Source organism: Fukomys damarensis, unplaced genomic scaffold (assembly GCF_012274545.1).
Source record: "Fukomys damarensis isolate Sample0158 unplaced genomic scaffold, DMR_v1.0_HiC HiC_scaffold_21, whole genome shotgun sequence".
NCBI classification, from domain to species: domain Eukaryota; kingdom Metazoa; phylum Chordata; class Mammalia; order Rodentia; family Bathyergidae; genus Fukomys; species Fukomys damarensis.
Window position 1 is genome coordinate 33,966,161 of NW_022900933.1, and position 22,339 is coordinate 33,988,499.

At 37.3% G+C, this 22,339-nt stretch overlaps 1 protein-coding gene across 3 annotated transcripts in view; it reads right to left on the reverse strand.

The window, feature by feature from the left end:
- Dicer1 (dicer 1, ribonuclease III) overlaps positions 1-22,339 on the reverse strand; it is a 47,218-nt gene that overhangs the window by 15,897 nt on the left and 8,982 nt on the right. For all 3 annotated transcript variants that reach the window (XM_010609162.3, XM_010609161.3, XM_010609163.3), the window contains 14 exons: positions 22,091-22,259; positions 19,991-20,463; positions 13,028-13,160; positions 10,504-10,746; positions 9,312-9,466; positions 7,426-7,558; positions 6,565-6,640; positions 5,358-5,497; positions 3,216-3,395; positions 2,748-2,961; positions 2,414-2,567; positions 1,693-1,875; positions 1,326-1,431; positions 418-593 (listed from right to left, as the gene is read on the reverse strand). In XM_010609162.3, the coding sequence (XP_010607464.1) occupies positions 418-593; positions 1,326-1,431; positions 1,693-1,875; positions 2,414-2,567; positions 2,748-2,961; positions 3,216-3,395; positions 5,358-5,497; positions 6,565-6,640; positions 7,426-7,558; positions 9,312-9,466; positions 10,504-10,746; positions 13,028-13,160; positions 19,991-20,463; positions 22,091-22,259 (2,535 nt within the window). The remainder of the gene's footprint in view (positions 1-417; positions 594-1,325; positions 1,432-1,692; positions 1,876-2,413; positions 2,568-2,747; positions 2,962-3,215; positions 3,396-5,357; positions 5,498-6,564; positions 6,641-7,425; positions 7,559-9,311; positions 9,467-10,503; positions 10,747-13,027; positions 13,161-19,990; positions 20,464-22,090; positions 22,260-22,339) is intronic.

The following is a 22,339-nucleotide window of genomic DNA, read 5'->3' on the forward strand; positions in this document are numbered from 1 at the left end:
ATAACCAAAATTAATGTGAGTGATTAAGCCAAAAATTTATTTAAAATGCAGAGACTTTACTAATAAGAAAAAATAATGAGGGCAAAGAATACACTGAGGCAAGCAACTCCTTATTAATATATATTTAGTTTTTTGAAAGAAGAAGCAGTCTTAACTCTTGGTACTCTCACGTTCATGTCACCATGGAGAAGAAACAATAACTGGTATGTTAGGAGCGCACCTCCCCCAAAACTTCACAAGAACAGAAGGCTGAATAACTGAATGTGCAGATTTTCACTTAGGAGTTAAACAATTGCCCGTGATTTCTTCTCTCTGAAGAAATATTTTTATATAAAACTATGATTGTAACTTAATTCTGTTCTGTTGTAAATGGGATCTCATGACCTGTGTTCCCTCTGGCCAACAGCACAGGCATACCTAAAATCTGCAGGAAGTGACCTGACTCCCACACCAGCGTCACTAGCTGTCTGGGCTCTCAGCTCCTCTGCAGTCAAAAGGCAGTGAAGGCGATAAAGTATGCTGGGGAGACAAACTGCTTTTCTCCATAGTGATGCTGGAATTGGATGGATAGCACAGAGTTCTGGAACCAGTATCTTTGAGTAAGGAAAAAAAAAAGTAGGTAGATAAATATAAAGCACATACACAAAGAATAAAAAAAAGAAAATTAAAGACAAATTTCACTATTGGATAAAATTAAAGTCATAAATGTTAGTAAAATCTAATTTTAAAAAATATTTTTAAAGCCAGGTATGGTAGCACATGTTTGTAATTCCAGCTACTTGGAAGGCTGAAGCAGAAGGACTTCCAAGTTTGAAGTCAACCTGGACCTTAGCTGAGACAGGGAAACCTTATCTCAAAAAAAAAAAAAAAAAAATTTTTTCCCATAAAAAAAAAAAAAAAAAAAAAAAAGAAAAAAAAAAGAGGATGGGGGGAGAAGGGCAGGTGGGCGAGGAAGGAGGAGGAGGAAGAGAAGAAGAAAAAATTTTAAACAGCTTTCAATATAGCTCAGTGCTACCTAGTTGTCTCTACTACTGAAAAAAATATTTTTTGTTTTAAATCCTTTAAATCCAAATGAGACTTAAGCTAATAATTATGAGGTTGATTCCATGATAAAATTATATCGATGAACCAAGGGTAAAAGCAAAACTCTCAATACTTACTAATAAAGAGGGCATTCAAACAAGATGCAATAAAATTGATTAAATAAAACAAAATGTAAGAGTTGGATAACTTGCTAAATATTCACACATCACTCAGCCAACCTGATAATAAAAAACTGAAACTTATCTTAAAAATATTAAGTTATGCTAGTAACAACTTATCACCTGTTTATTCTGCAGACTTTCCCATTTGGCTTTTCTCTTTTCAGCACTGCTTAGCGGGAGCGCTTTCCCCTTCTGATTCAAATGCCGAGGTGTCAAAAGATTAAGTCTATAAAAATTTCAAAACAATTTTACCAAATACACAAAAATATACTCTCACAATGGTCTTCCAACTTCCACGTTCCTACGAATCAGCTAAAGAGCAAATCTAAACTGTAGACTTGTAAACTAGCCTCTGGACAATCTTTGTACAAAGGGGCCCTCGTGTGCAGAGTCCAGGAGTGGGTAAGGGCACAGTGACCCTCTGCGTGCCACTGCAAGCTGCAGGAAGAAAGCCTCAAGTGTGATCTAAGTGCTCTGAAGCTCTTACCTGGACGATGTGTGGTCCACATCTAGCAGTGGCTGGTTGAGATTGGTCAGGTCAAGATTATACTTTGTTTTATAATATTCTGCAAAAGTTTCATACTCAGGGGAAGGAAATTTACTGAGTGGAGTAAGGTCAGTGTACACATCAGCTACATAAAATCGATGAGGCTGATCAAAATTACGGTATCTAAAAAAAGAAAAACAATCAGTTGCTTTTTTGTTTAAATCCACTATTCTGAAAACAACTGTCTTACTATGGAAATAAAAACTATGACTAAGAAATCAAAGGCAACAGCTAGTAACATTAATGAAAATTATATTCCCAAGACAGGTTTAAAATGAATGAGATCTAAGAACTATAAATTTTTATCAAGTAAAAACTGACTTTCTATTCTCCCCTACTTTACTCTCCTTGTTCTATCTATCCTTTGATAACATGTAAGAATTTTAAATGGCACCTTCAAATATCTACTTTATCAATGGAGATTTTAATTAAAAAGACTATCAATAGATTATCTGAACTTCACACACACAACAAAAACCCTCAACCTGCAGAACTTTAGGTCTGGTTTTTAAACAAGTAAACCAGAGAAAACATGCCTGCTGTGAAAGACACTCAAATGTCCCCTATAAGTGCTACAGTCACAGCTCACAGACACTCCCACGTGAACTTGTGTCTTCTGAAGCAAAGCATCATTTCCCTTCTCATTTAAATAAATACCTACCTTGGAATGATGACTGCATCTTGGTAATCTTCTAATTTAAAAACAAATGGCGTTTCTTTTGAATACTTTGTACTGGGAATGCCTATGCGAGCTTCGGATTTCTCAATATCTTCCATAAATTTAAAGTCAATGTCCAAAGTGCTGGAGTCATTAACTTAGGGAAGGAAAAGGCTCTTTAGCTGGTTAACGTGTAATACAGATAAGACTTATCTAAGTTATACACTGATGCATGTATCTAATTTAGAGTTACTTCTATATATAGTAAGCTAACTACCAAGAAAAAGTTTCATTTTTAGTTACTATAAAAGTTCTCTAAAGCCCAGGACCTTCTTACCAACATTAAGAGGTAGAACACAGTATGCTGAATCAGCATCTGTAGGTTTAAATTCTAGTGCAGGTTTTTCAAGCCGAAGAATATGTGAGAATATATACTGGTGAAGTCTTGTAATCAACTCAAGCATTTGCAGAGACAAAGTGAAGCCAGATTTCTTCAACTCAATGGATATGGTAACTTCTCCAGAGCGTGTGTATACAGGAAAGTGCGGAATCTTAGGAAAAAGAAAAGCAACCCTTAATACATCAGCAGGTATTTTATTCCATTACAATTAACTTCAGAAGAGAACGTTTACTACAAGGAGAGCAGAAGAGATACTTGAAACTGTATTAAATACTATGACATAACAAAGGCACTTACTGCTAGATTCCTACCTTTTCCAAAATAGTAAAAAACAAACAAACAAACAAACAAAAAACCCTAAAGCCATGGTTTCTTCAACACTAACAGTCATTAGGAAGGGACTACCTGAGGTATGGGTTTGGCTGTCAGTATCCCAAAGCACCTCGTGGTATCTTCCGGGGGATAGAGCTTCCGCCTTCTGAAGTTGAGCTCGTCGGGTAATGGAGTAGTTAAGACCATTCCTATCACATACAGGTAACAAGGCTGACTGGGTTTAGGGTAACTGTCCCTTAAACACTCTGGAATCTAGAGATGGAAAGAAAAATTAAGCATCATGTTCAAGTACAAGTGGCCACTATTCCAGATGTTAGCAAAAAAAGAAATTTATTCCTAGCTGTACCTAAAGCTGATTTAAAAAGCTTTAAAAACAAAACAAAACTCTCCGGGAACAAGACCTCTCAACCATTTAGCTCCGCTGGGTAAGTCAACATTCTTAGGCCTGGGCAACGTAGTTGTCCAAGTCTGCATACATTATAAATACACTGTCCCATATATATATCAATATAGATATCCATGAATATAAATAAACCAACAACATAACTGAACTTGCCAGGGTCTTTTTAAAAATACTACTTATTTGATCTCTTATGTATTTATTTATTTTTTTATCTTATGTATTTATTTTGATCAGAAAATTCTTCTTTCTTGGGCTTTCACAGTATCTACTCACTGTAGCAGATTGAAAATAAAGATAGATAAATTTTTTTAAATCACACATAATCCTATCACTCAAAGATAACTATTAACGTTCTGTTACATTATATAAGCTTTTTTCTATGTATAAATGCCTGTAAATATAAACATTTTCATATTTTTCAATAAAAAGGAATCATACAACAGAGTGGTGTGAGGCTGGGCGTGGTGGCACACGCCTGTAATCCCAGCACTCGGGAGGCTGAGGCAGGAGGATTGCTGTGAGTTGAGACTAGCCTGGACTACAAAGTGAGTTCTGGGTCAGTCTCAACTACACAGTGAGACCCTGTCTCAAAAAAAGCTGACTGGTGTGTACACACATGCAAAATAATCTGATTTTCGTCCCCAGTTACTACAATGAAATACCTCTCACTGAATCAATACCATCATATTTCACAACTACCTCATTACATAACTGAGCCATAATTAAATTTTCTCAGATTGTTTCTAAGCTTTCAATATTAACACAACCTTACAGATTAGGGTCTATCAGTTTCTGAGATTCAATTACAAATCACTACATCTGCACTTAAAAGATATAGAAATATTGCCCAAGAAAACACAGATAATACAGAATGGGTGTAAAGCACTATATGATTCCTCTCAGAATACTTATCATTAGTGGCACTAATCATAAGAAACTGGTCCAATAGAAAAATTGGGTATAAAGGGAACAAGCATTTCACAAAAGTAGGTAATAGTTATGATTTTTGAAAAACCAGTATGATTTTCAATCTTGAAAATGCTTAGGTAGGGGCCGGGGATTTAGCTCAGTGGTTCCACCGTCTGCCTGGCAAGCGCGAGGACCTGAGTTCAATCTCCGGTACCAAAAAAAAAGAAAGAAAGAGAATGCTTAGGTAGACACAATTTTTAAAATGTAAGAACTCAATAACAACTGCAAAAACAAAAGAACCACACATATAGGCTAAGGCCAAAGTACACGGCAAAATTTCCTGTTTGTTTGGGATTTTTATGAAACAAAAATACTGTCATAGCAAATATTTGATACTTCAGTTAAGTAAGGCATAACTAGAAGTCTCAAGAATGTTTAAGTGTGAACTCCGCTAGGATTCCACTGAAATAACCTATTCAGCTCTTAGTGGCCCTCGTCCACATTGGTGACTCACATCTGTGCTTCCACCTTCGCAGGCACTGCCGCCCCAAGAGAACACTTTCACTCGCCTCCCTGTGTCAGTGACAAGGGGAGGTACGGCAATAATCACACCACTAAACTGAATCAAACAAAGACTGTCTTTCAATCATATAAACTCATACTGGGAGGATCCGATCGAGGAGTCCAAGAAACCTTTTGAGGTAAAAAATAACAACAAAGATAGCAGCATCTAATGTGAAAGGGGCTAATCTGAGAGCAGCTGTGAGTCATGGAAATGCATTGAGATCCACAGAGTGGGTCGCATTGCAAAGGTCTGGGAAACAACTACACAGAGGAAGTTGGATTCAATGCAGCAGGAAATGAAAAGACCAGATTTTTATTCACTTCTAATCAATACTGACTGCTTTGGGGTAGCACTGCCTTCGTTTTGTGGAACCTGGTCTCCCTGGAACACTGGTCTCCTCTTCATCATGTAAATCAAGCTCCTCTTCATATTTAACAGTCTCTTTCCCAACTGGCATCAAATGTTCATCCAGTTCACCTAAGAAATTTAGAAAGGGAATTAATGCAAACCAGCCAGACTTTGCCAGTCTGATTCATAAGTAAATAATCTAGAACAGCACCACTTTCTGAAACAAGTAGAAAAGCAATGGAAACTAGTTGTGTGACAGTAACCAGAAATGAGACTTTAGGCAGAGTCTGAGGAGCAGGATGGCAGATCTTGTTCTCAGATTCAAAATAAAAATGCCTAAACAGACTACAGCATAGAATCCTTCTAAACAAAAAGTCCATGGAAAATAAGTTCTCCCAATTAGGAAGGAAGGGAGGGAGGGAGGGAAAGTAAGTCAGTTTTATACTGACAGACTATGTTTATGATGCATGATCTCATGGTTACCAGAAGTTACTTACTGTAGTTTATCTGTCTGTCCATTCATTCATGTATGATCCTACACAATTATAACAGTAGTAGGTATTTACCATTGCATTCCTTTTTTATATAATTTTTCCTCCTTTTTTCTTGGGAGGGTTCACTATATAGTCTAGGCTGGCCTCAAACTCACTGTGTAGCCCAGGCTGCATTGGAATTCAGTGATCCTCCTGCCTCAGCCTCCTCAGTGCTAGAATTATGGGCATGTGCCACCATCACTAGCCCTAAAACCTTCATATACAGTATTTAAGAAGGCTTATTAGAGGCCGGGGATTTAGATCAGTGGTGTGCCGCCTGCCTTGCAAGTGCAAAGATCCGAGTTTGATCCCCAGCACAAAATAAATAAATACATAAAATAATTAATTAAATAAAAAGGGTTACTAAAAGAGGCAAATGAATGGCAGCTGTTTACAGTTCAGCTGCGGAGGATATTTCAATCCATAGTACCAAAAAAAAAAAAAAAAAAAAAAAAAAAAAAAAAAAAAAAACAGCTGCAGAGGATAGAGATCTCAGAACCCTGCAGTCTTTGAATTATGTAATATTTACCTTTACACTCACCAAGCACACCAAGAGCAGAAGTCCACAGCCCTACAAACTCCCCAGACACCTGAAAGTCCTTAAAATGATTTTTAAAAACATTTATAATTTATTTTTTACATGTTTCTCAAGCATTTACTTACCAATTTTGTGCAGTTTTTCACAGCAAATGAGCGCTACAACTCTTTCAGCCAATCGTACACAGCTCATTGGTGGACCCTGCAGACAACAAAAAACTTTTCCATTCCAAGTCCACTGCTATATTATCACTGACACATGCAATCCCCACGTAACTGTGCCCTACTATCTCCAAAGCTCACTCTACCCAAAGGTACTTACTTCAAAATATCCAACTTTAAAAATACTGCCTTTTAAAAAAGGTCATGACTATGATTTTATAATTTTGATAAATTTAAATAAAAAATACCTTAGACTATAACCATAACAAAGATTAACAGTACTAAGCTGCTTTCTGTGTGCAATAGAATTAGTCATAGAGTATTTGCAAGTCAGTGTTAAGATCAAGGAAAGAACTGAAATTTTACAAAAGGATATTCTTATTTTTTATTTTACTTATCTTTTTAACTTTTTAGAGTACTAGGGTGTGGACCAAGGTCTCCATATATGATTGACAAGATCTATACCACTGAGCTACACCCCAAGCCTAAAAGGCAGATTTCTGAGTAGTTGACGACAACTGGAGTAACCCAACTATATTTAATGAATACTTTTTCACTGTTAGGCATTAAATTACAACTCAATAATGCTACGAAAAAGGTTCACATCAATAAGGAAAACTCAGAAGTCATCTAGTCCAATTCTAGGAATCTGTAAGTTATACAGTCTATTAAAAATCTGAACACAGACTACAAAAGTTTTATAAATTGTTTTAAAAATAATTTTAAAATCAAATTTTTAACTTGTATGTCTAAGAGAAATTAGGAAAAACAAATCCACTAGTGACACACTTTAAGAGGTATAATCACTTCTTTTTCTAAACTTACAACAATGGAGGCTCGAAGAGGTGAATTAATCGGCAGATAAAGAGTTGAATAAAATGTACCATCAGGCAACTCTCGGGTTCTACACTTGGGAGCTAGATGAGTAAACGGATCACTTGGTAACCTAGCACAGTACCTGTAAAGAAACAGAAACTCTGAAACTGAATCTACATGAGAAAAACATGGAAAAATCTATACTGATACTCACATCCTAAAGTGTTTTTCTTACGTTCTCTTTCCCCCCACTTGACTGACAATTGCACATGGAGTTTCTACTTCACTGCATCGAACTTTCAATAAGACAGAACCAATCACCTGAAATTGCTGTGTTCGACTCCAAAAGAACCTTTTAGTTTAACTTAGGCTGACCATTCAACTTAAATAGCTCTGTGTCTAGTGTCAGCATACTGCTAGTGCACAAAGTACCGCTTGGGATCCATGAAGAGACTACACTGCCAGTGCTTATTCCTTAATAATTGGACATTTGCCACAACCATCAGGACATGTGTAAAGCAAAGCATCAATGAATGCTCTGAATGGGTTCCCACTGGGCAAACAGGATACAATTTTAACATGGAAATAGTAACTGGTAGTAACATTACAATCAAAGCAGGATCTATAGATTCAGAGATTAAAAAACAGTAAGAATAAATAAATGCAAAGAAAAAAGCCTTTCCTGAACAGTAGAATGCCAACTAACAGAGAAAGAATAACGGGATCAGAAAAATCACCATTTAGTAGCCATCATAATTATCATCAGTTTAGACAAGAGCTACCAATGGATATTACATTAATGAATCTACTGGGAAAGAGAGTAAATTTTATGCAGTCTCGAAGTTTCTACTAACTACAAAGGGATAAACAACAGGCCACCTTACAATACATACAACAGGTGGATCTTACCAAGTGGTCAATGTCACACCACCAGTTAGCACACAAAGCAGCACGGCGAGCCCAAGTGAGACGAACACACTAACTAGCACTTCAGCGCCATGCTGACCAGAATACTACACTGAGCCCCAACTGTGTGGCAGACTACAAACGACCTCCAAGGTGCCGAGGCTGACAAAGCCAAGGCAAGACTCAGGAGGGGAGAGGCCACAGCAGGGTACCCGGCGCGATCCTGGCCTGGATGCTCAGGCTAGAAAGAGCACTCCTGTGAGAACTGCCAGGTCTCTGGGTGAAGGGTATACGAGTGCTCTCTGCAGTACTCTGGCAACATTTTAATTTCTGAAATTGTTTTAAAATAAAAGGCTAAAGAAATTCTTACACATGCTCCTTTATTTTGTATCTGAATGAAATTTATCTTGATTTATAACCCAGGTATATACCTGCTTTTCTTAGTTCTTTATCTGCTTTTCTTTAGCTCTTAGAAATGTCACTAAGTCAGAAAAAGTAAACTGAAACATATTCAAAAGTAAAAATTAATTTATAACAATCTCACTTCATTGCTAATGAAAAATTCAACATTACCCAACATTTTTGGTGCAAAATAACAAATTTCATAATTCAATAAAAAAATGAGTATTGTAAAATTAAATTAAATCCAATTAAATGATGTATGTCAGGGCCAGGGATTTAGCTCAGTGGTTCTGCCACCTGCCTTAAAAGCACAAGGTCCTGAGTTCGATCCCTGGCACACACACACACACAAAAAATGATTGACCATTAAATGAAGCATGGCATTGCATTAGCCTTGCTAAACATTTATTACTATACAATTTTGCTTTTGCAAGGGGGGGGAACCTACAAAAACTTTTCTTCAAAATACAAGGCATAAAAGCAAAGACTGTTGATTGTAAAAGGTAAACAACAGAATACTTACAGATTTATTATGCTTAAATCTTGCGATATTCACAGGCTTCCACAGAAATAGTCTGAGAGCCTACCTATTGATGTGTCCAATGGCCGTGTTGATTGTAACTCGGGGACCCCCGTCATCAGGCCTCAACACATATGGTGGGAAAACATCATCATCATCCACGACAGAATCAACGTCAGTCTCGCCAGTATCAACTGACTTGGAACATTTGTTTCTCAAGATCTGAACATTTTAAAACAGAACTGAGGATGAGAACAAATGTCTTCTTTGCTATGTTAGCTGTCTGCCTCTACACCTACAGAAAAAAAAGTTCTTTTGACATGACATACCCACTGTTCTGAAGCATTTATCAAAACTCCAAAATTGCTTGCTACAAAAAAAATCTCCCATGGAATGCCTCCTAGCCCTAACACATGGAGACATTAACCATGCAACGTAGGTCTACACTGTACCAGACACACACACGACTGTAATCCATGAGGAAGGCTATGGCATTTTGTCTCACTGTCCACACTCGACACAATCCTGACCAGACACCCTTTCCCAGGGTGCAAGATGACCATGTGCACAGCCAGTCTACTGGGACTTTCTAATCACTTGTAAAAAGGTGCCAGGTCTTGGTAATCACAACTTCCTTATAATATACACACTTCATAACCCTGTGAAGACGAGACACTGCTCTGTCAATACACTTTCTGTCAACAAAGGGTGACTGAAAAATACAGCGAATGTTTACATTTTTAAAAATTCAATCAGTAGAAGACACATTGTCATCATTTTCCCTCAAAATACTCCCTCACTTCAAAAACATTTATCTCTTCGTTCTTCCCAGTTTCTGAAGCAGTTCGAGTCTTCTTTTGTATCTTTTATGAGGTATGATCAAAAATATAGGGAATGCTGCTAGAAAGTGCCATCCCATGGAAAGATTGGCGCATTAAAAACATCACAGTACATCCTCATCCTCCCTGCTCATTGGATCTCACACTGTGCAACTTCTAGCTCTTTCCCACGGTCAAAATGGCCGTGAAAAGCAACAATTTTAGATCATTTCAGAATACTGAGGTAACCACAATGGTGCAACTGAAGACACTCACAGAACAGGATTTCAAGAACTGCTGCAGAAAGAAGCAAGGACAGGGATAAGTGTCTTGGGGGGGTATTTAATGGTAATGTGACTTCCGCTGTTATGTTTCCGTCACACCTCTCACTCTATGTACACAAAGACTAACAAAGACACCAAGTTAACTTTTTGATCTTACCTTTTCAATAGCTTTGTAGGTTTTAAGGTCTTCTTCAAAACTTTTTATTTTGTCTGTATCTGCTAACATTATGTAATTAGAGATTGGTGCCCTTGCTCTTCCTTTGGACTGAACATAGGATCGATACTCTGTGGGCAAATCAAAACGAACCACCAAGTTGCACTTTGGTATATCAACACCTTCTTCTACAATACTTGTTGCAATGAGCAGGTTGGTCTCATGTGCTCGAAATTTCCTAAGTACCTGAAAAAAATCCACCAAAAAAGCAATTCTAAGAAATTTTCCAAAGAAAAGAATATCAAAATAAGTAACAATGGTTATCTCTGACACATATCCTGGGCATACTAGGTCTCTACGGTCAATCTAAAGAAGATGACAACTATCGCAGGAACCCCGGTATACAGCCACATGAACTCAGAAATCTTGATTTAATGACAGGAAGTGTTAGCTACATATGAATGGAGAATCAAAGTGCCTATTTTACAGAAATACCAAAGCCACTAATCACGGAAAGCCTTCAGGATGAAGGGGTGGGCTTCTTTAACAAACACAAGTAGATCTGACTACCTACCCAAATGAATCCACTTCTGCAGTCCCACTGATACCCTGAACCTCCAGAATGATAATGGGTGCCTCTGAGAAGGCAACCAAGAGGCCTCCAAAGATTCAAAACTCTTATCATTAAAAGCTCTAACTCACCTGGGATTTAGCTCAGTGGTTCTGCTTCCTGCCTCACAAACACCAGGTCCTGAGTTTGATCTCCAGTACCCCCCTAAAAAAAGCTCTAATTCATCTGGAATTAAAAATGACGAGCAGAGCATTGCTTTTCTAGCACCTCAAAAAATTTTCAATTTAAGGAGTCAGAATTAGTGAAAGAAAATGAAAGATTTTTCACTTGAGATTGAAAATAGTACCACTCCCCAATCTAAGATACAAGGTGACTGAAATATATAGCGAATGTTAACATTTTTTAAAATAAATATAACAGCTGTGCAAGGTGGCATATGCTTATAATCCCAGCACTTAGAAGGCTGAGGAAGGAGGTTCACCCCAAGTTTGAGACTAGACTGAGCTACATAATGAGCTCAAGGCCAGCCTGAACTGTGTAGCAAGACCTGACTCAAAAACATAAAATAAAATACAATAATTACAATAAAAAAAAGACACAGTGCTATTAACATGGCTTAAAATAGTCTCCTGCCCCTCACACTCATCCCATCACTCTTGCCATTTTCTCAAGCACTTCCGGAAGTCCTCTTCTGTAGGTGTCTGTATGAGTTATGGTTAAAAAAATTCAGTAAATGCGCTGCCAAGTACTGAATAGAAAAGCAGACACCTAAACATTATCCTCATCCATTCTATTCCCCAATCTGGGTACCATATGACTTCTGGCTCTTCCCCAAAGTCAAAACGACCACCAAGGGTAAAGGTTTTGAATCCATTCGGGACATCGAGGCAGCCTCAACTGCACAACTAATGACACAAGAAAATGACTTGTAGAACTGCGGCAAGAAAGATGGGTAAGAGTGTTTAAGAAAGGGGGAGTACTTTAAGGAGTTAATGACAGCGTGCCTTTTATGGTAATAAATTTTTAAAAGTTTAAACTTTTACCATATATTTCAATCACACCTTGTGAGTTAAGAAATAACATAAGCTGGTTCTCATATAGATCTATCAGACCAGCTCCTGCAATCCCTAAACCTAGACTATTATCAAACAGTTGTAACAAAAATGTCTTCAGCAGAAATTATTCCGCTAAATTTAAAGAACAAATTTTAATGAAAGGTTTTACTTGCAAGCCAGAACACTAAATTAGCTTTCAGCATATTTATGTTTCCTACATAAAACATTAAAAAGCATGAGAAAATTTAACTTAAAATCTATATAGTTTTTCAAAAAATATTTGAGAGCCAGGCATGGTGGCGCACCCAGCACTCGGGAGGCTGAGGCAGGAGGACTGCTCCAAGCTTCAGACCAGCCTGGGCTACACAGTGAGTTCCAGAGCAGTTTGAAGTACACAGTGAGACCCTGTCTCAAAAAAAAAAAAAAAAAAAAAAAAAAAATTTTTTTTTTTGGACCCAGGTAGGACTTTAAATGAAAAAGAAAATACATTGTAGGGGAAAAGACATCCTCTTGTTTCAAAGCCATATAGTCTACAGGAGTTACCATTACCCATGTTTCATGTTTCTATGATATTACAGCAGTTGTGAAATGCCAATCCAATAAAGGGGAATGAACTAGTTAATGACAATTAAGACATAATTAATTTACCAGAGAGCTTCTCTAGTTCTAATTATGTAAATCACCACAGCCATAGGAGACAGTGGTCTATATACGGTCTGAACAAGTACCCCATATTATAAGAGAGAGAGAGAGAGAGAGAGAGAGAGAGAGGGAGAGAGAGAGAAAGAGAAAGAAAAGAGAGAGAGAGCTAGCCAAGGGGGCTACACCACAGGGAATTCCTGTGTGCAAAGTGTATTTGTGTGCGTTCTGACAAGCGCCACTGTATAGTTACTGATGTTACCTCTTCCTGTTTTCTGAACTCTGCTTCCATCTGTTTGTTCCGAGGCTGATTCTTCCCAATGCCATGTCCAGTTATAAAGTTGCTGCTGATATAAGCCAGCTCTGGATCTTGTTTGCCAGCTTCCTTTATCAATCTAAGAAAATTATATATATTTGGAAGTTAAACAGTCCTGAGGGAAAAACATTTAAGGTTTTGTTTCTAAGGTCTTCTTTAAAATAGAAATATATACATACTATTTTTTTGCCAACATACCTAACAAAATAGTCTTGGTGTTTTTCTTTCTAACTAGAATGGACAGAAATCACTGCCCATGCTGCACCATACAGATCTGTGGACCAAGTACTTACAACACAGAATACATGGCTGATTATACCAACAAATGAAACAGTCTCATTACCTCCAACTTTTGCTTTGGCGATGATGACCTAATAGAAACATGACCCAGGGTAGGACAGCAACTTAACATACTTCCCATGCACTTGGCTTCAGCTGCCTCTATGCTCCTTCCTCGGTGGCCATTTTCACAAGGAACAAGCTTGACACCAAGGGGACTGTCACATTCCCCACCAGATGTGGGAAGAGTTCCAGCCGCACGAGACGGAAGAATGGCTGCATCTTCTCATCTTATCCAACAGCCTTTATTACTGGGAGCAGCGCTCTTGGGAAAGAAATGCCTCCTCATTTCATTGCCAACACATTCTGGTCCCCAGGCAGCTAAACATGGTTTGGCACAACTGAGTGCTGTGCCAGCACAAACCATAGCAGTCCTCCCACCCAGAGTCATGAAAGAGAAGAGAGCCCTGAGCTGCAGTCTCCTTCGCTCTTGCTCCTTGTAGTAACACAAAGTGCAAGTAATGTAGAGCTAGCCTCCTGGCTAAGACACAGCAAAGAGCTACAAAACGGGACAGGATCAGATTACGTGGGCACCGAAGGTTAACAGTTCGTGCTGCCATTACAGCTATTTTGGAAATACGTACATTCAAAAACTCAGCACACAGGATAAATGGTTCCACACCTGACATAAGTGACTCCATATGGTTCCTCTAAGTCATACTGCATAGAATAAATTCCTAATAGAAAATTACATTTTAAAGTCAAACCACTCTTTCTTTCTTTTAAATACATAGGCTAATATCAAAGAGCTGGAAGAAAATGAGTGGATATCTAAAATATCCCCTGCCTCCAATCAACAGAACACTTGCATGTCCAGGCTAGCTGGAGAATTTGTTCTACAGTTCAAGTACTTTTTGTCTAGAATCAGAAATTTCCTTATTATGTTTCAAGGTTTAATTATAATAAATGTATGACATCAGTAACAGAGAACAGCTTTACATGCAAACAAAATGTGCTCAAAAGCCTAAAAATCTGAAATAAATTATCTTAGCAATAACATGTACAGGAAAGAAGGGAAAAGAGTAAATATGAGAAAAGGAAAAAAACAGAAACAAAGTATTTGTAAATGGGGGGTGTGGAGAGGATGACAGAAAGGCAGGGGAATGGGAAAAAAAAATAAGAACCAAGATATATCATGTAAACATACACATTCCCAATGATGAATGTCATCACATTGTATACTTAAAATATACCAATAAACTTAATGAATAAAAAAGAAATAACATGTACTTCCAAATTTTAGTTTATATAAGTATCATTTTGAATGTAAAAGAAATTTCTAAAAATCATTTTAAACTATTCTTAATTAAGCAAAGAGTACACTTCACCAAAACTGGCAGGCTTCAATTAGCTAAGAAATAAAAATACTAATAGTAATTTATTTCTCCTTAATGACAAACATGTCAAAACTGAGGAAAACAGAAGAGACATGACATTTTTTTTTTAATCTTGCAAGCAATAATTCAATGTCATACACCTATGCTGGTAATATTTACAGAGGAAAATGATTTTTGTACTGGATAAATTTAAGAGATGCTTAATCATGTCCCAAAGCCATAGACTTCAGGGGAAACAAGTATCTGTTGTCCTCAAGAAGTTCAAAGTAACTATCACAAACTGCTTAAAGATTTCCTCAGGTCATGAAATGGGTCAGAAATCATGTTTCTTTTATTTTTAAAATGAATTTATATGAACGGTTCCATAATCAAGATACTGTTTTCCAGTGCACACAGGACTGCTCACACTGTTGCTAGTGAAGAGTAGATTTTTTAAAAATCTCCAATCAGAGACCAATTTTTGCAAAATTAAAGTGCCAACTTTATTTAGTAGATATAAAGTTACTGTCAAACTGCTTATAAGAGTATCCATACTTACTTTCAAGCTATGTATGCAACTTCTAGCAGAGGTAAGATCACATTGTGTGTATATGCAAATGCCTCTCCCAAAACAGAAAATACATAAATGAAAATTATGGCTGAAACTTGTGATTTGACTAAACATGTTAGTTAATTCAGACAACTTTTAAATGAAAACTTCAAAGACATAAATATACTGTAGCTTTCTACCATGTACCTCAAATGTATTATCAATAGTACCTCTAATAGTATCCCTTCTTACATTTCATTGTCAATGTGAAGAAAGCAAATACAATTCCTCTATACTCTTACAAAAAACAAAAACAGAATAAAAAGAACTATTCCCAACAGGACAGTACACTGATACTACATTCCAAAAATACGTCCACAAAGAACTGTCAGGTGATTAAACACTCATTCCTGTATATGTTGTCTTTCATTGATAAACCAATTAAGAAAGGGAGATATCATTAATCTTCAACAGATACTGAGGCTATAAAAAGTTAAATTTATAAAAAATAATCTATAAATGTCTACTAAGGTATATGGGGTAATAAAGCATCATGTTACCAAATTAAAAAATACTAGAAAAGAATGAGGGTATGTCAAAGAGACAAAGGAGCTAACTTCAAATAGTTTCCAATGGCCAAAAAATAAGTTAACAGAGTAATGAATTATAATCTAAAGTTTAAAATAAACATGGGGCCGTACTGACAAATACATGCTTAAATAACTATAAATAGAAAGGTAAATAGATAGGATAAAAGAACAAATTTCTCTTACAGGAGAATCCCAAACAATGTATGTGGACACATTGTTCTCAAAAAAGTAGAGATTAGTCCCTCCCTGCCAGGATGGGATAGGCTTGGAAATCTGCTTCCATAGCATAGATTTAAGGGCCAAGGATTTAGCTCAGTGGTACTGGTGCCTGCATTGTAAGCACAAAGTCCTAAATTCAATCCCCAGTACCGGGGTGTAGGAGTAGGGACATAGATTTAAGAAAAGGAAAAAGAAATACTTCACAAAGTAGAAAGCAAGCAAATCCTATCATAACCAAATGATGAAGTTCAGCATCACCAATGTTTCATGTTTATATTTTGAACCCCAATAAATGTGACCAGAGGGCATGTGACCTCCATGTACTCTTCCACATCCTGTAACACTAGCCTAATCCTGAGGAAAACGTCATACAACTCAGAAGAGAGGGGCATTCTTTGAAATGCTTGACTAGTAGTAGTACTCTCTAAGACTGCCAAGCTCATCAAAAGCAAGAAAAGACAGAGAAACTGCTAATACACCAAAGGAGACTTGGGAGATATGATAATAATGTGATATAATCCCTGGAATTTAAAACAGGAAAGCAGAAAAAAATAGCAAAATCTAAATAAAGCTTGAAATTTCGTAAATAAGCAATGTATCAATGTCAGTTTTCACAAATAGTGACATGCAATATTAACAATGAGGGAAAATAGGTGAGGAGAATATGGGAACTTTCTGCACCTTCTTTTTAACTTTTCCATAAATCTAAATCATTCCAAAATTAAAAGATATTAAGGGGAAAAGGGTGAGGAGGAAGTCAGGATGTGAACTCAGGCTTGTCTATCACCAATGTCACTCCATACCAGTAAGTCACATGGTGAAAGGCCTGAGAGACGTTTTCTGCCACTTGATACCTGTAACTGCTGCAGGGTCACAAACAGAACTGGTTTCTTCATCTGCAATATAGTAAGAACATCTACTTTCCTCCTCATGGAGTGCTGTGAAAATTTTTCAAGTGTGTATAAAAGTGGCCTCTAAATCCCTGTATGAGTTAAAAGCAAAGCTGTAAACATGAGACTGAGCACCTATCTATCTACACTGCACAGAGAAGTAGCTGGGATTGATTTTTTATCAGGAAAATAGAAAACTACATGTGTACTGCCAGAGCTTCTATTCCTATGAAACTTCACTGAAGGAGGGTTTTTCCTCCCATTAAACTGACGGAAGGAAAGAATCTGGATTTCAGGAAGTTTTTCTAAGCTTATTAAAAAGCTTACTGGAACAAGACTTCTATTGTACATTTAATTAGCTGCTCATAAAGTCAACCTGAAACTGCTCTTGATTCACCCTATAACACTAAATTCCAGCCACATTTTCTGAAAGGTGATCACAATCTGATCCTTAAAGTCAATAGGAAGTAACTGACTGACTGTGGATAAACTTCGTCAAGCCAATATACCTGCAAAGAAAACTGACATATTTCTACATAAAAATGCACGTGGGTGGATTCTCAGTAAGACACTAAAAGGGTGGGGCTGGGGAGGAGATAAACTCCCATTCTTCTAAGCCCCAGAAAATTTATTCAATCCTAAAATTATCCTCTCTAAGGCAGGGAGCACAGCCATAACTAGACTTAGAACTGAGCCAGCATTAAACTTTTTGATCCCCAAATGCTTTCTCTCCATTTTAAGAAACAGTCCCTCGTCACTCAAGCAGTTCCTGGCTCTCTCCTGGCTGTCTTCCCACTGTAAAGCACCAGTTTCCAGGATTCTATGCCACTCAGGGGCATTTTGACAGTAGAAACAAATGGAAATTTAGGAGTTAGGATATTAGGATTCTAGAACTGTCTCCACCACTGACAAGCAATTTAACATAGAGCAAATCACTTTTCCTCCTGAGGCACTTTTTCTTTTTTATAAAAATAAGTGTGTTGGATTAGATAGTCAATTGAGGTCCCTTTCCAACCTTTAACTTCTGATTTGAATGTAATTCAGTACCTGAAGTTACTGTACTTTATATTCATCGGAAGGTTCAGGCTCAATGACTATGAAAATTACCAGACTAAAAACTGCCAGATGACTACCCTCGAGTCCAATTTCTCATTACTCAAAAAATTTTAAAACCCTTAAACATTTACAAGCAGTTTTTTAAAAAAAATTACCTCAGGAAACATAGCTTAATTTTTCCTCAGAGATCACTACTTGTGGAAAAGGCTTCTTAGAGATCAGCTTTGGTCAATTAATGGATCTCCTAAAAAAGTAGATTGTCTTAAGCACAAAATAAGGTGCCTATTTTGACAGAAATAGGTCTACAACCCAAAAGGACCATACATTAAGTGATCATTTAACACAAAATTAAACTAGAGTTCCTTGCCTGTCTCTCATCAGTAAAAAATTAACCTCTTATGAAGAAGGGAAAGAGATCAGAATCTACAACTTAACTAACATACAGATTCACTGTCACCTGTACTCATTCTCAGAACTCCGCATCTAACTCTTTCCTTCCAATTCAGAAAATGTTATTATATAATCTATAAACCCAAATTATAAATCCAGTTATTCTAGACTTTCTCACTACAGCTCTAAAAACAGGCAAAAGTCTTTCCTCTGCTCTCACACCACAAGCAATAAAGACGACTTCTGACACCGCAAAAGGTGTGAGGATTTTCCCCAGCAAGCAGCCGGTTCTGTGGCAGTGGACACCAGCCAGCTGGATGTTCTCTAATTTAATTCCATTTTGACACTATCTACCTAGAGGTACCATCAGATCCCACAGGTTGTAAGGTTCAGCCCTCAAGACTACTCCCTGAATTCAGGTGCTATTTTAAGCCCTAAGCTGTTTTATCTGTGTGTCCAACCCAGAAGTTACAAGTCAGGATGCCCACAACTTTCTCCTTGGATTTGATTAATTTGCTGCAGCAGCTCACAAGACTCAGAATGCACAATGCAAACAGATACAGATGAAGAGGTCCACAGGGCAAGGCGTGTGTGAAGGGACACAGACCTCAAAGTGAGCCACCCTCCAGGAACCTCCAACGTGTTCAGGATCTAGAAACTCTCAGATCCTGTCTTTAGGGTTTTTATGCAGGCTTCATGATATAGGCAAGACTGCCAGCATCAACTCAGCCTTCCAACTCCTTTCTTCTTGGAGGGTTGGTGTAGGGCTAAAAGACCCAATCCTCTGATCTTGCCTGGTCTTTCCTAAAACCAGCCCCAATCTGAAGCAATGGAGAGTCAGACACCCATAAAGCAACTAATTAGCATACAAATGAAGATTGTAAAGGTTTTAAAAGTTGTATGCCAGTAAACAGTAAGGAGACCACAGGGGTATTTCACAATACCACAATGCATTAAGAAAAAAATTAACATAATATTCAGATAAAGTTTATCCTATCACCCTAAGGATGAGCAAGGTGGTGCAAGCCTGTAATCCCAGCACTTGGAAGGCTGAGGCAGAAGGACTGCCTTGAGTTCAAGGCCAGCCTGGACTACACAGTGAGTTCAAGGCTAGCCTGAGTTACGCAGCAGGACTCTTGTATCAAAACTCAAAAGAAAAAAAGAAAGATTACCCTAAGGAGAAAGCTTGGTGAGAAATGCTTAATACCATGTCTGATAAATGAATATAAAAATTAAATACAAGACAAGGGATTCATCTTTTAAATATAAATTTTTATACTTGTTCTCTATTTCTGTTTTGAATAGAGTAGCATCCTTTAAGACAAAAATCTCAGTTATGCCAAAATCAACTTGGGGAAAGCTTCTGTATTTGTAAGCATCCCCAACACACAGACACCCACATCCAATCCCAAGACAGCAGTACCTGTAAGTTATGGCTGGGACTGAGTGGGGGACCCTGGCCAGTCATGCTGGCTCTTGCACCATTACAATCTATCCCTTCACAGCACAGAAAGCTGCCTTTGTTCTACTCGGAAACAATGTAAACCTAAGAGATTTACCTGTTTAGGACAACTGCTGTGTATCTTCTTTCCACAAAAATAATTCCACATAAAATATTGGTAAATGGAGAAGGAAAATTTGTCTCTGGCTTTTCTTTTTCTTCAATTTCTTCATCCTCATCCTCATCCTCAGAATCACTCCAAGACACATAATTATCCTGATTCCTATTATTGTACCACTCAACACTTTCAAACTGCTGTCGCTCATATGGTTTATATTTGCGCAAGATTTCAAGCAGTTTTATTACTTTAGGAGTTACAAATTTCAGGTCAAGTGAGGCAGGTGAGAAGTGCTCTTCACACAGTGCATGTATTTTCCTTAGGAAAGTGTCTGTAAACAATAAAAACTTCCTGTGCAGCTCCTCTTGTTCATGTTTGATATATTTCTGAAGTTCTCTTACCATCATTCCAGCTACTTTATCTGCACACCAGGGTCCCAGAACTATCAATACTGCACGACAATCTGATAGAATCTACAATTAAAAAAGAAGCAGCCAAATAACAGGTAATAATCGTGTAGCATTTTCACACAGGGTGCAGCTAGAATTTAAGTGTCTACAAGCTGCCCCTTCAAAATTAATTTATCCTACCAATACCCCTAATATTGGGGAAAGGGGTCAGTTGTTTTCTCAGTCTCTGCTATTTCACGCATCTATGCCTAGAATCATCTCTTTTTCTCCCAGCAATAATCTAATAGAAAAGATGAAACTGGGTTTTTTTTTGTTTTGGTTTTTTGGGGTTTTGTTTTTTTTGTTACTGGGGATCGAACTCAGGTCCTTATGCTTGCAAGGCAGGCACCAGAACCACTGAGCTAAATCCCTGGCCCTGAAAAGATGCAACTGTATAATGTTAATAAGATCTAATAAAACTTAATTTTTATATCTGTGACTAATGAGAACTACAGTCACTTACTTCCTGAAAAATTATTCAAAAAAATACGTTAGCAGAGCAATTTTACTTTAGCAATTTTTGCTCTTCCAGAAAGAATGGTATGATTTTCCTTAAACTTTACACATAACATCCCCTAGTCATACATATTCACATGGTGGGGGGTCATTATAATATCAAAGAGAGAAAGATTAGGAATTATGAATGAATTTTGGCCTGTCTACAGCGAGTACTATATTTTAAACTACAAAGGTTAAGAGTGTTTAAAACCTATACAACTGCCTTAAGGCATTATTTCAATGAAAACTTAAGAGCAGGGCTCCTTCTCATCTTTAAGCTAAATCCAGATCATGATTTTGGAGCCTACCCAGAATGTCACATTTTACAACTCTAGCTGAGAGCAGAATAAAAATCCACAGCCAAGCTAAGATGCAGAAATCGCTGGTCTATATTCCAGCCAAAGACACAATATGGACTCAGCAGGAACTCAAAGGGTGAGAAAAACCTAAGCATTGCTACTCTAGAAAAAAATCAGCATGAGCAAAATGAAGAAATACATTCAAGACAGTACTAACATGCAAAAGCAGCAGCAAATGCCCAGGCAGTGGTTCTCAAGCTCCAAGTCGTCAGGAACACTGGAGAGCTTGACAAAACTCAAAAGTCAGAGTTTTTTTTAATACTCAAAACTCAATTCTGGGGACCCCAGCCCAGAATTTCTGACTCAGCAGGTCTGTTGAGGGGCCCCTAATTTGTGTATCTAAAAAGCTGAGGGTAAGGAAGGAGCTGCTGCTCTCAGCATGAGGTCCAACTCAGGATCACTGCTCTCAAGGATCCCATCTCGAGCTGGATCTCTGATGGACAGTAGACTCATGTCCAGATACACACCAGAAGATAGCAGAACACTCATTTAGTTCACAAGTTGGAGAAGGAACTAACTCACCAGATCAAAAGCAAAATAACAAAACTTGAACTCCTTCCTCATACTAAAACAATAACATGAATTCTAACTCATAGCCTTAAAATAAGGAAGCCCTATACTTAAAAGTATAAATATCAAGTAACTTAACCTTCAATCTAATATGATGTATTCAATGAAAAACATCCAAGGAAATAAAGATAAGGCCTTCAACTAAAATGTATAGAAACTAGCTTTCCATTTCAATATTAAAAATAAATAAAAACTTTATTATATTATACTTTATATGTGCTTACCTGTTTAGAAATTAAAGTAGAATCTCTTTCTTTTGAATGTACAGATACATTACAGTCATTGATAAAATTAAGTGCTTCTTCTAATTCCATCAGCAGTCTTTCATAAAGCCCACTTCTGTCAGTAAATGGTCCACAATCCACCACAATCTCACATGGCTGAGAAGTGTATCTTTAAGAACAGAAACAAAAAAGTCACTACTATTGCAATGTTGAAAATACATTAAAACCATTTTTGCAAAAAACAAAGAA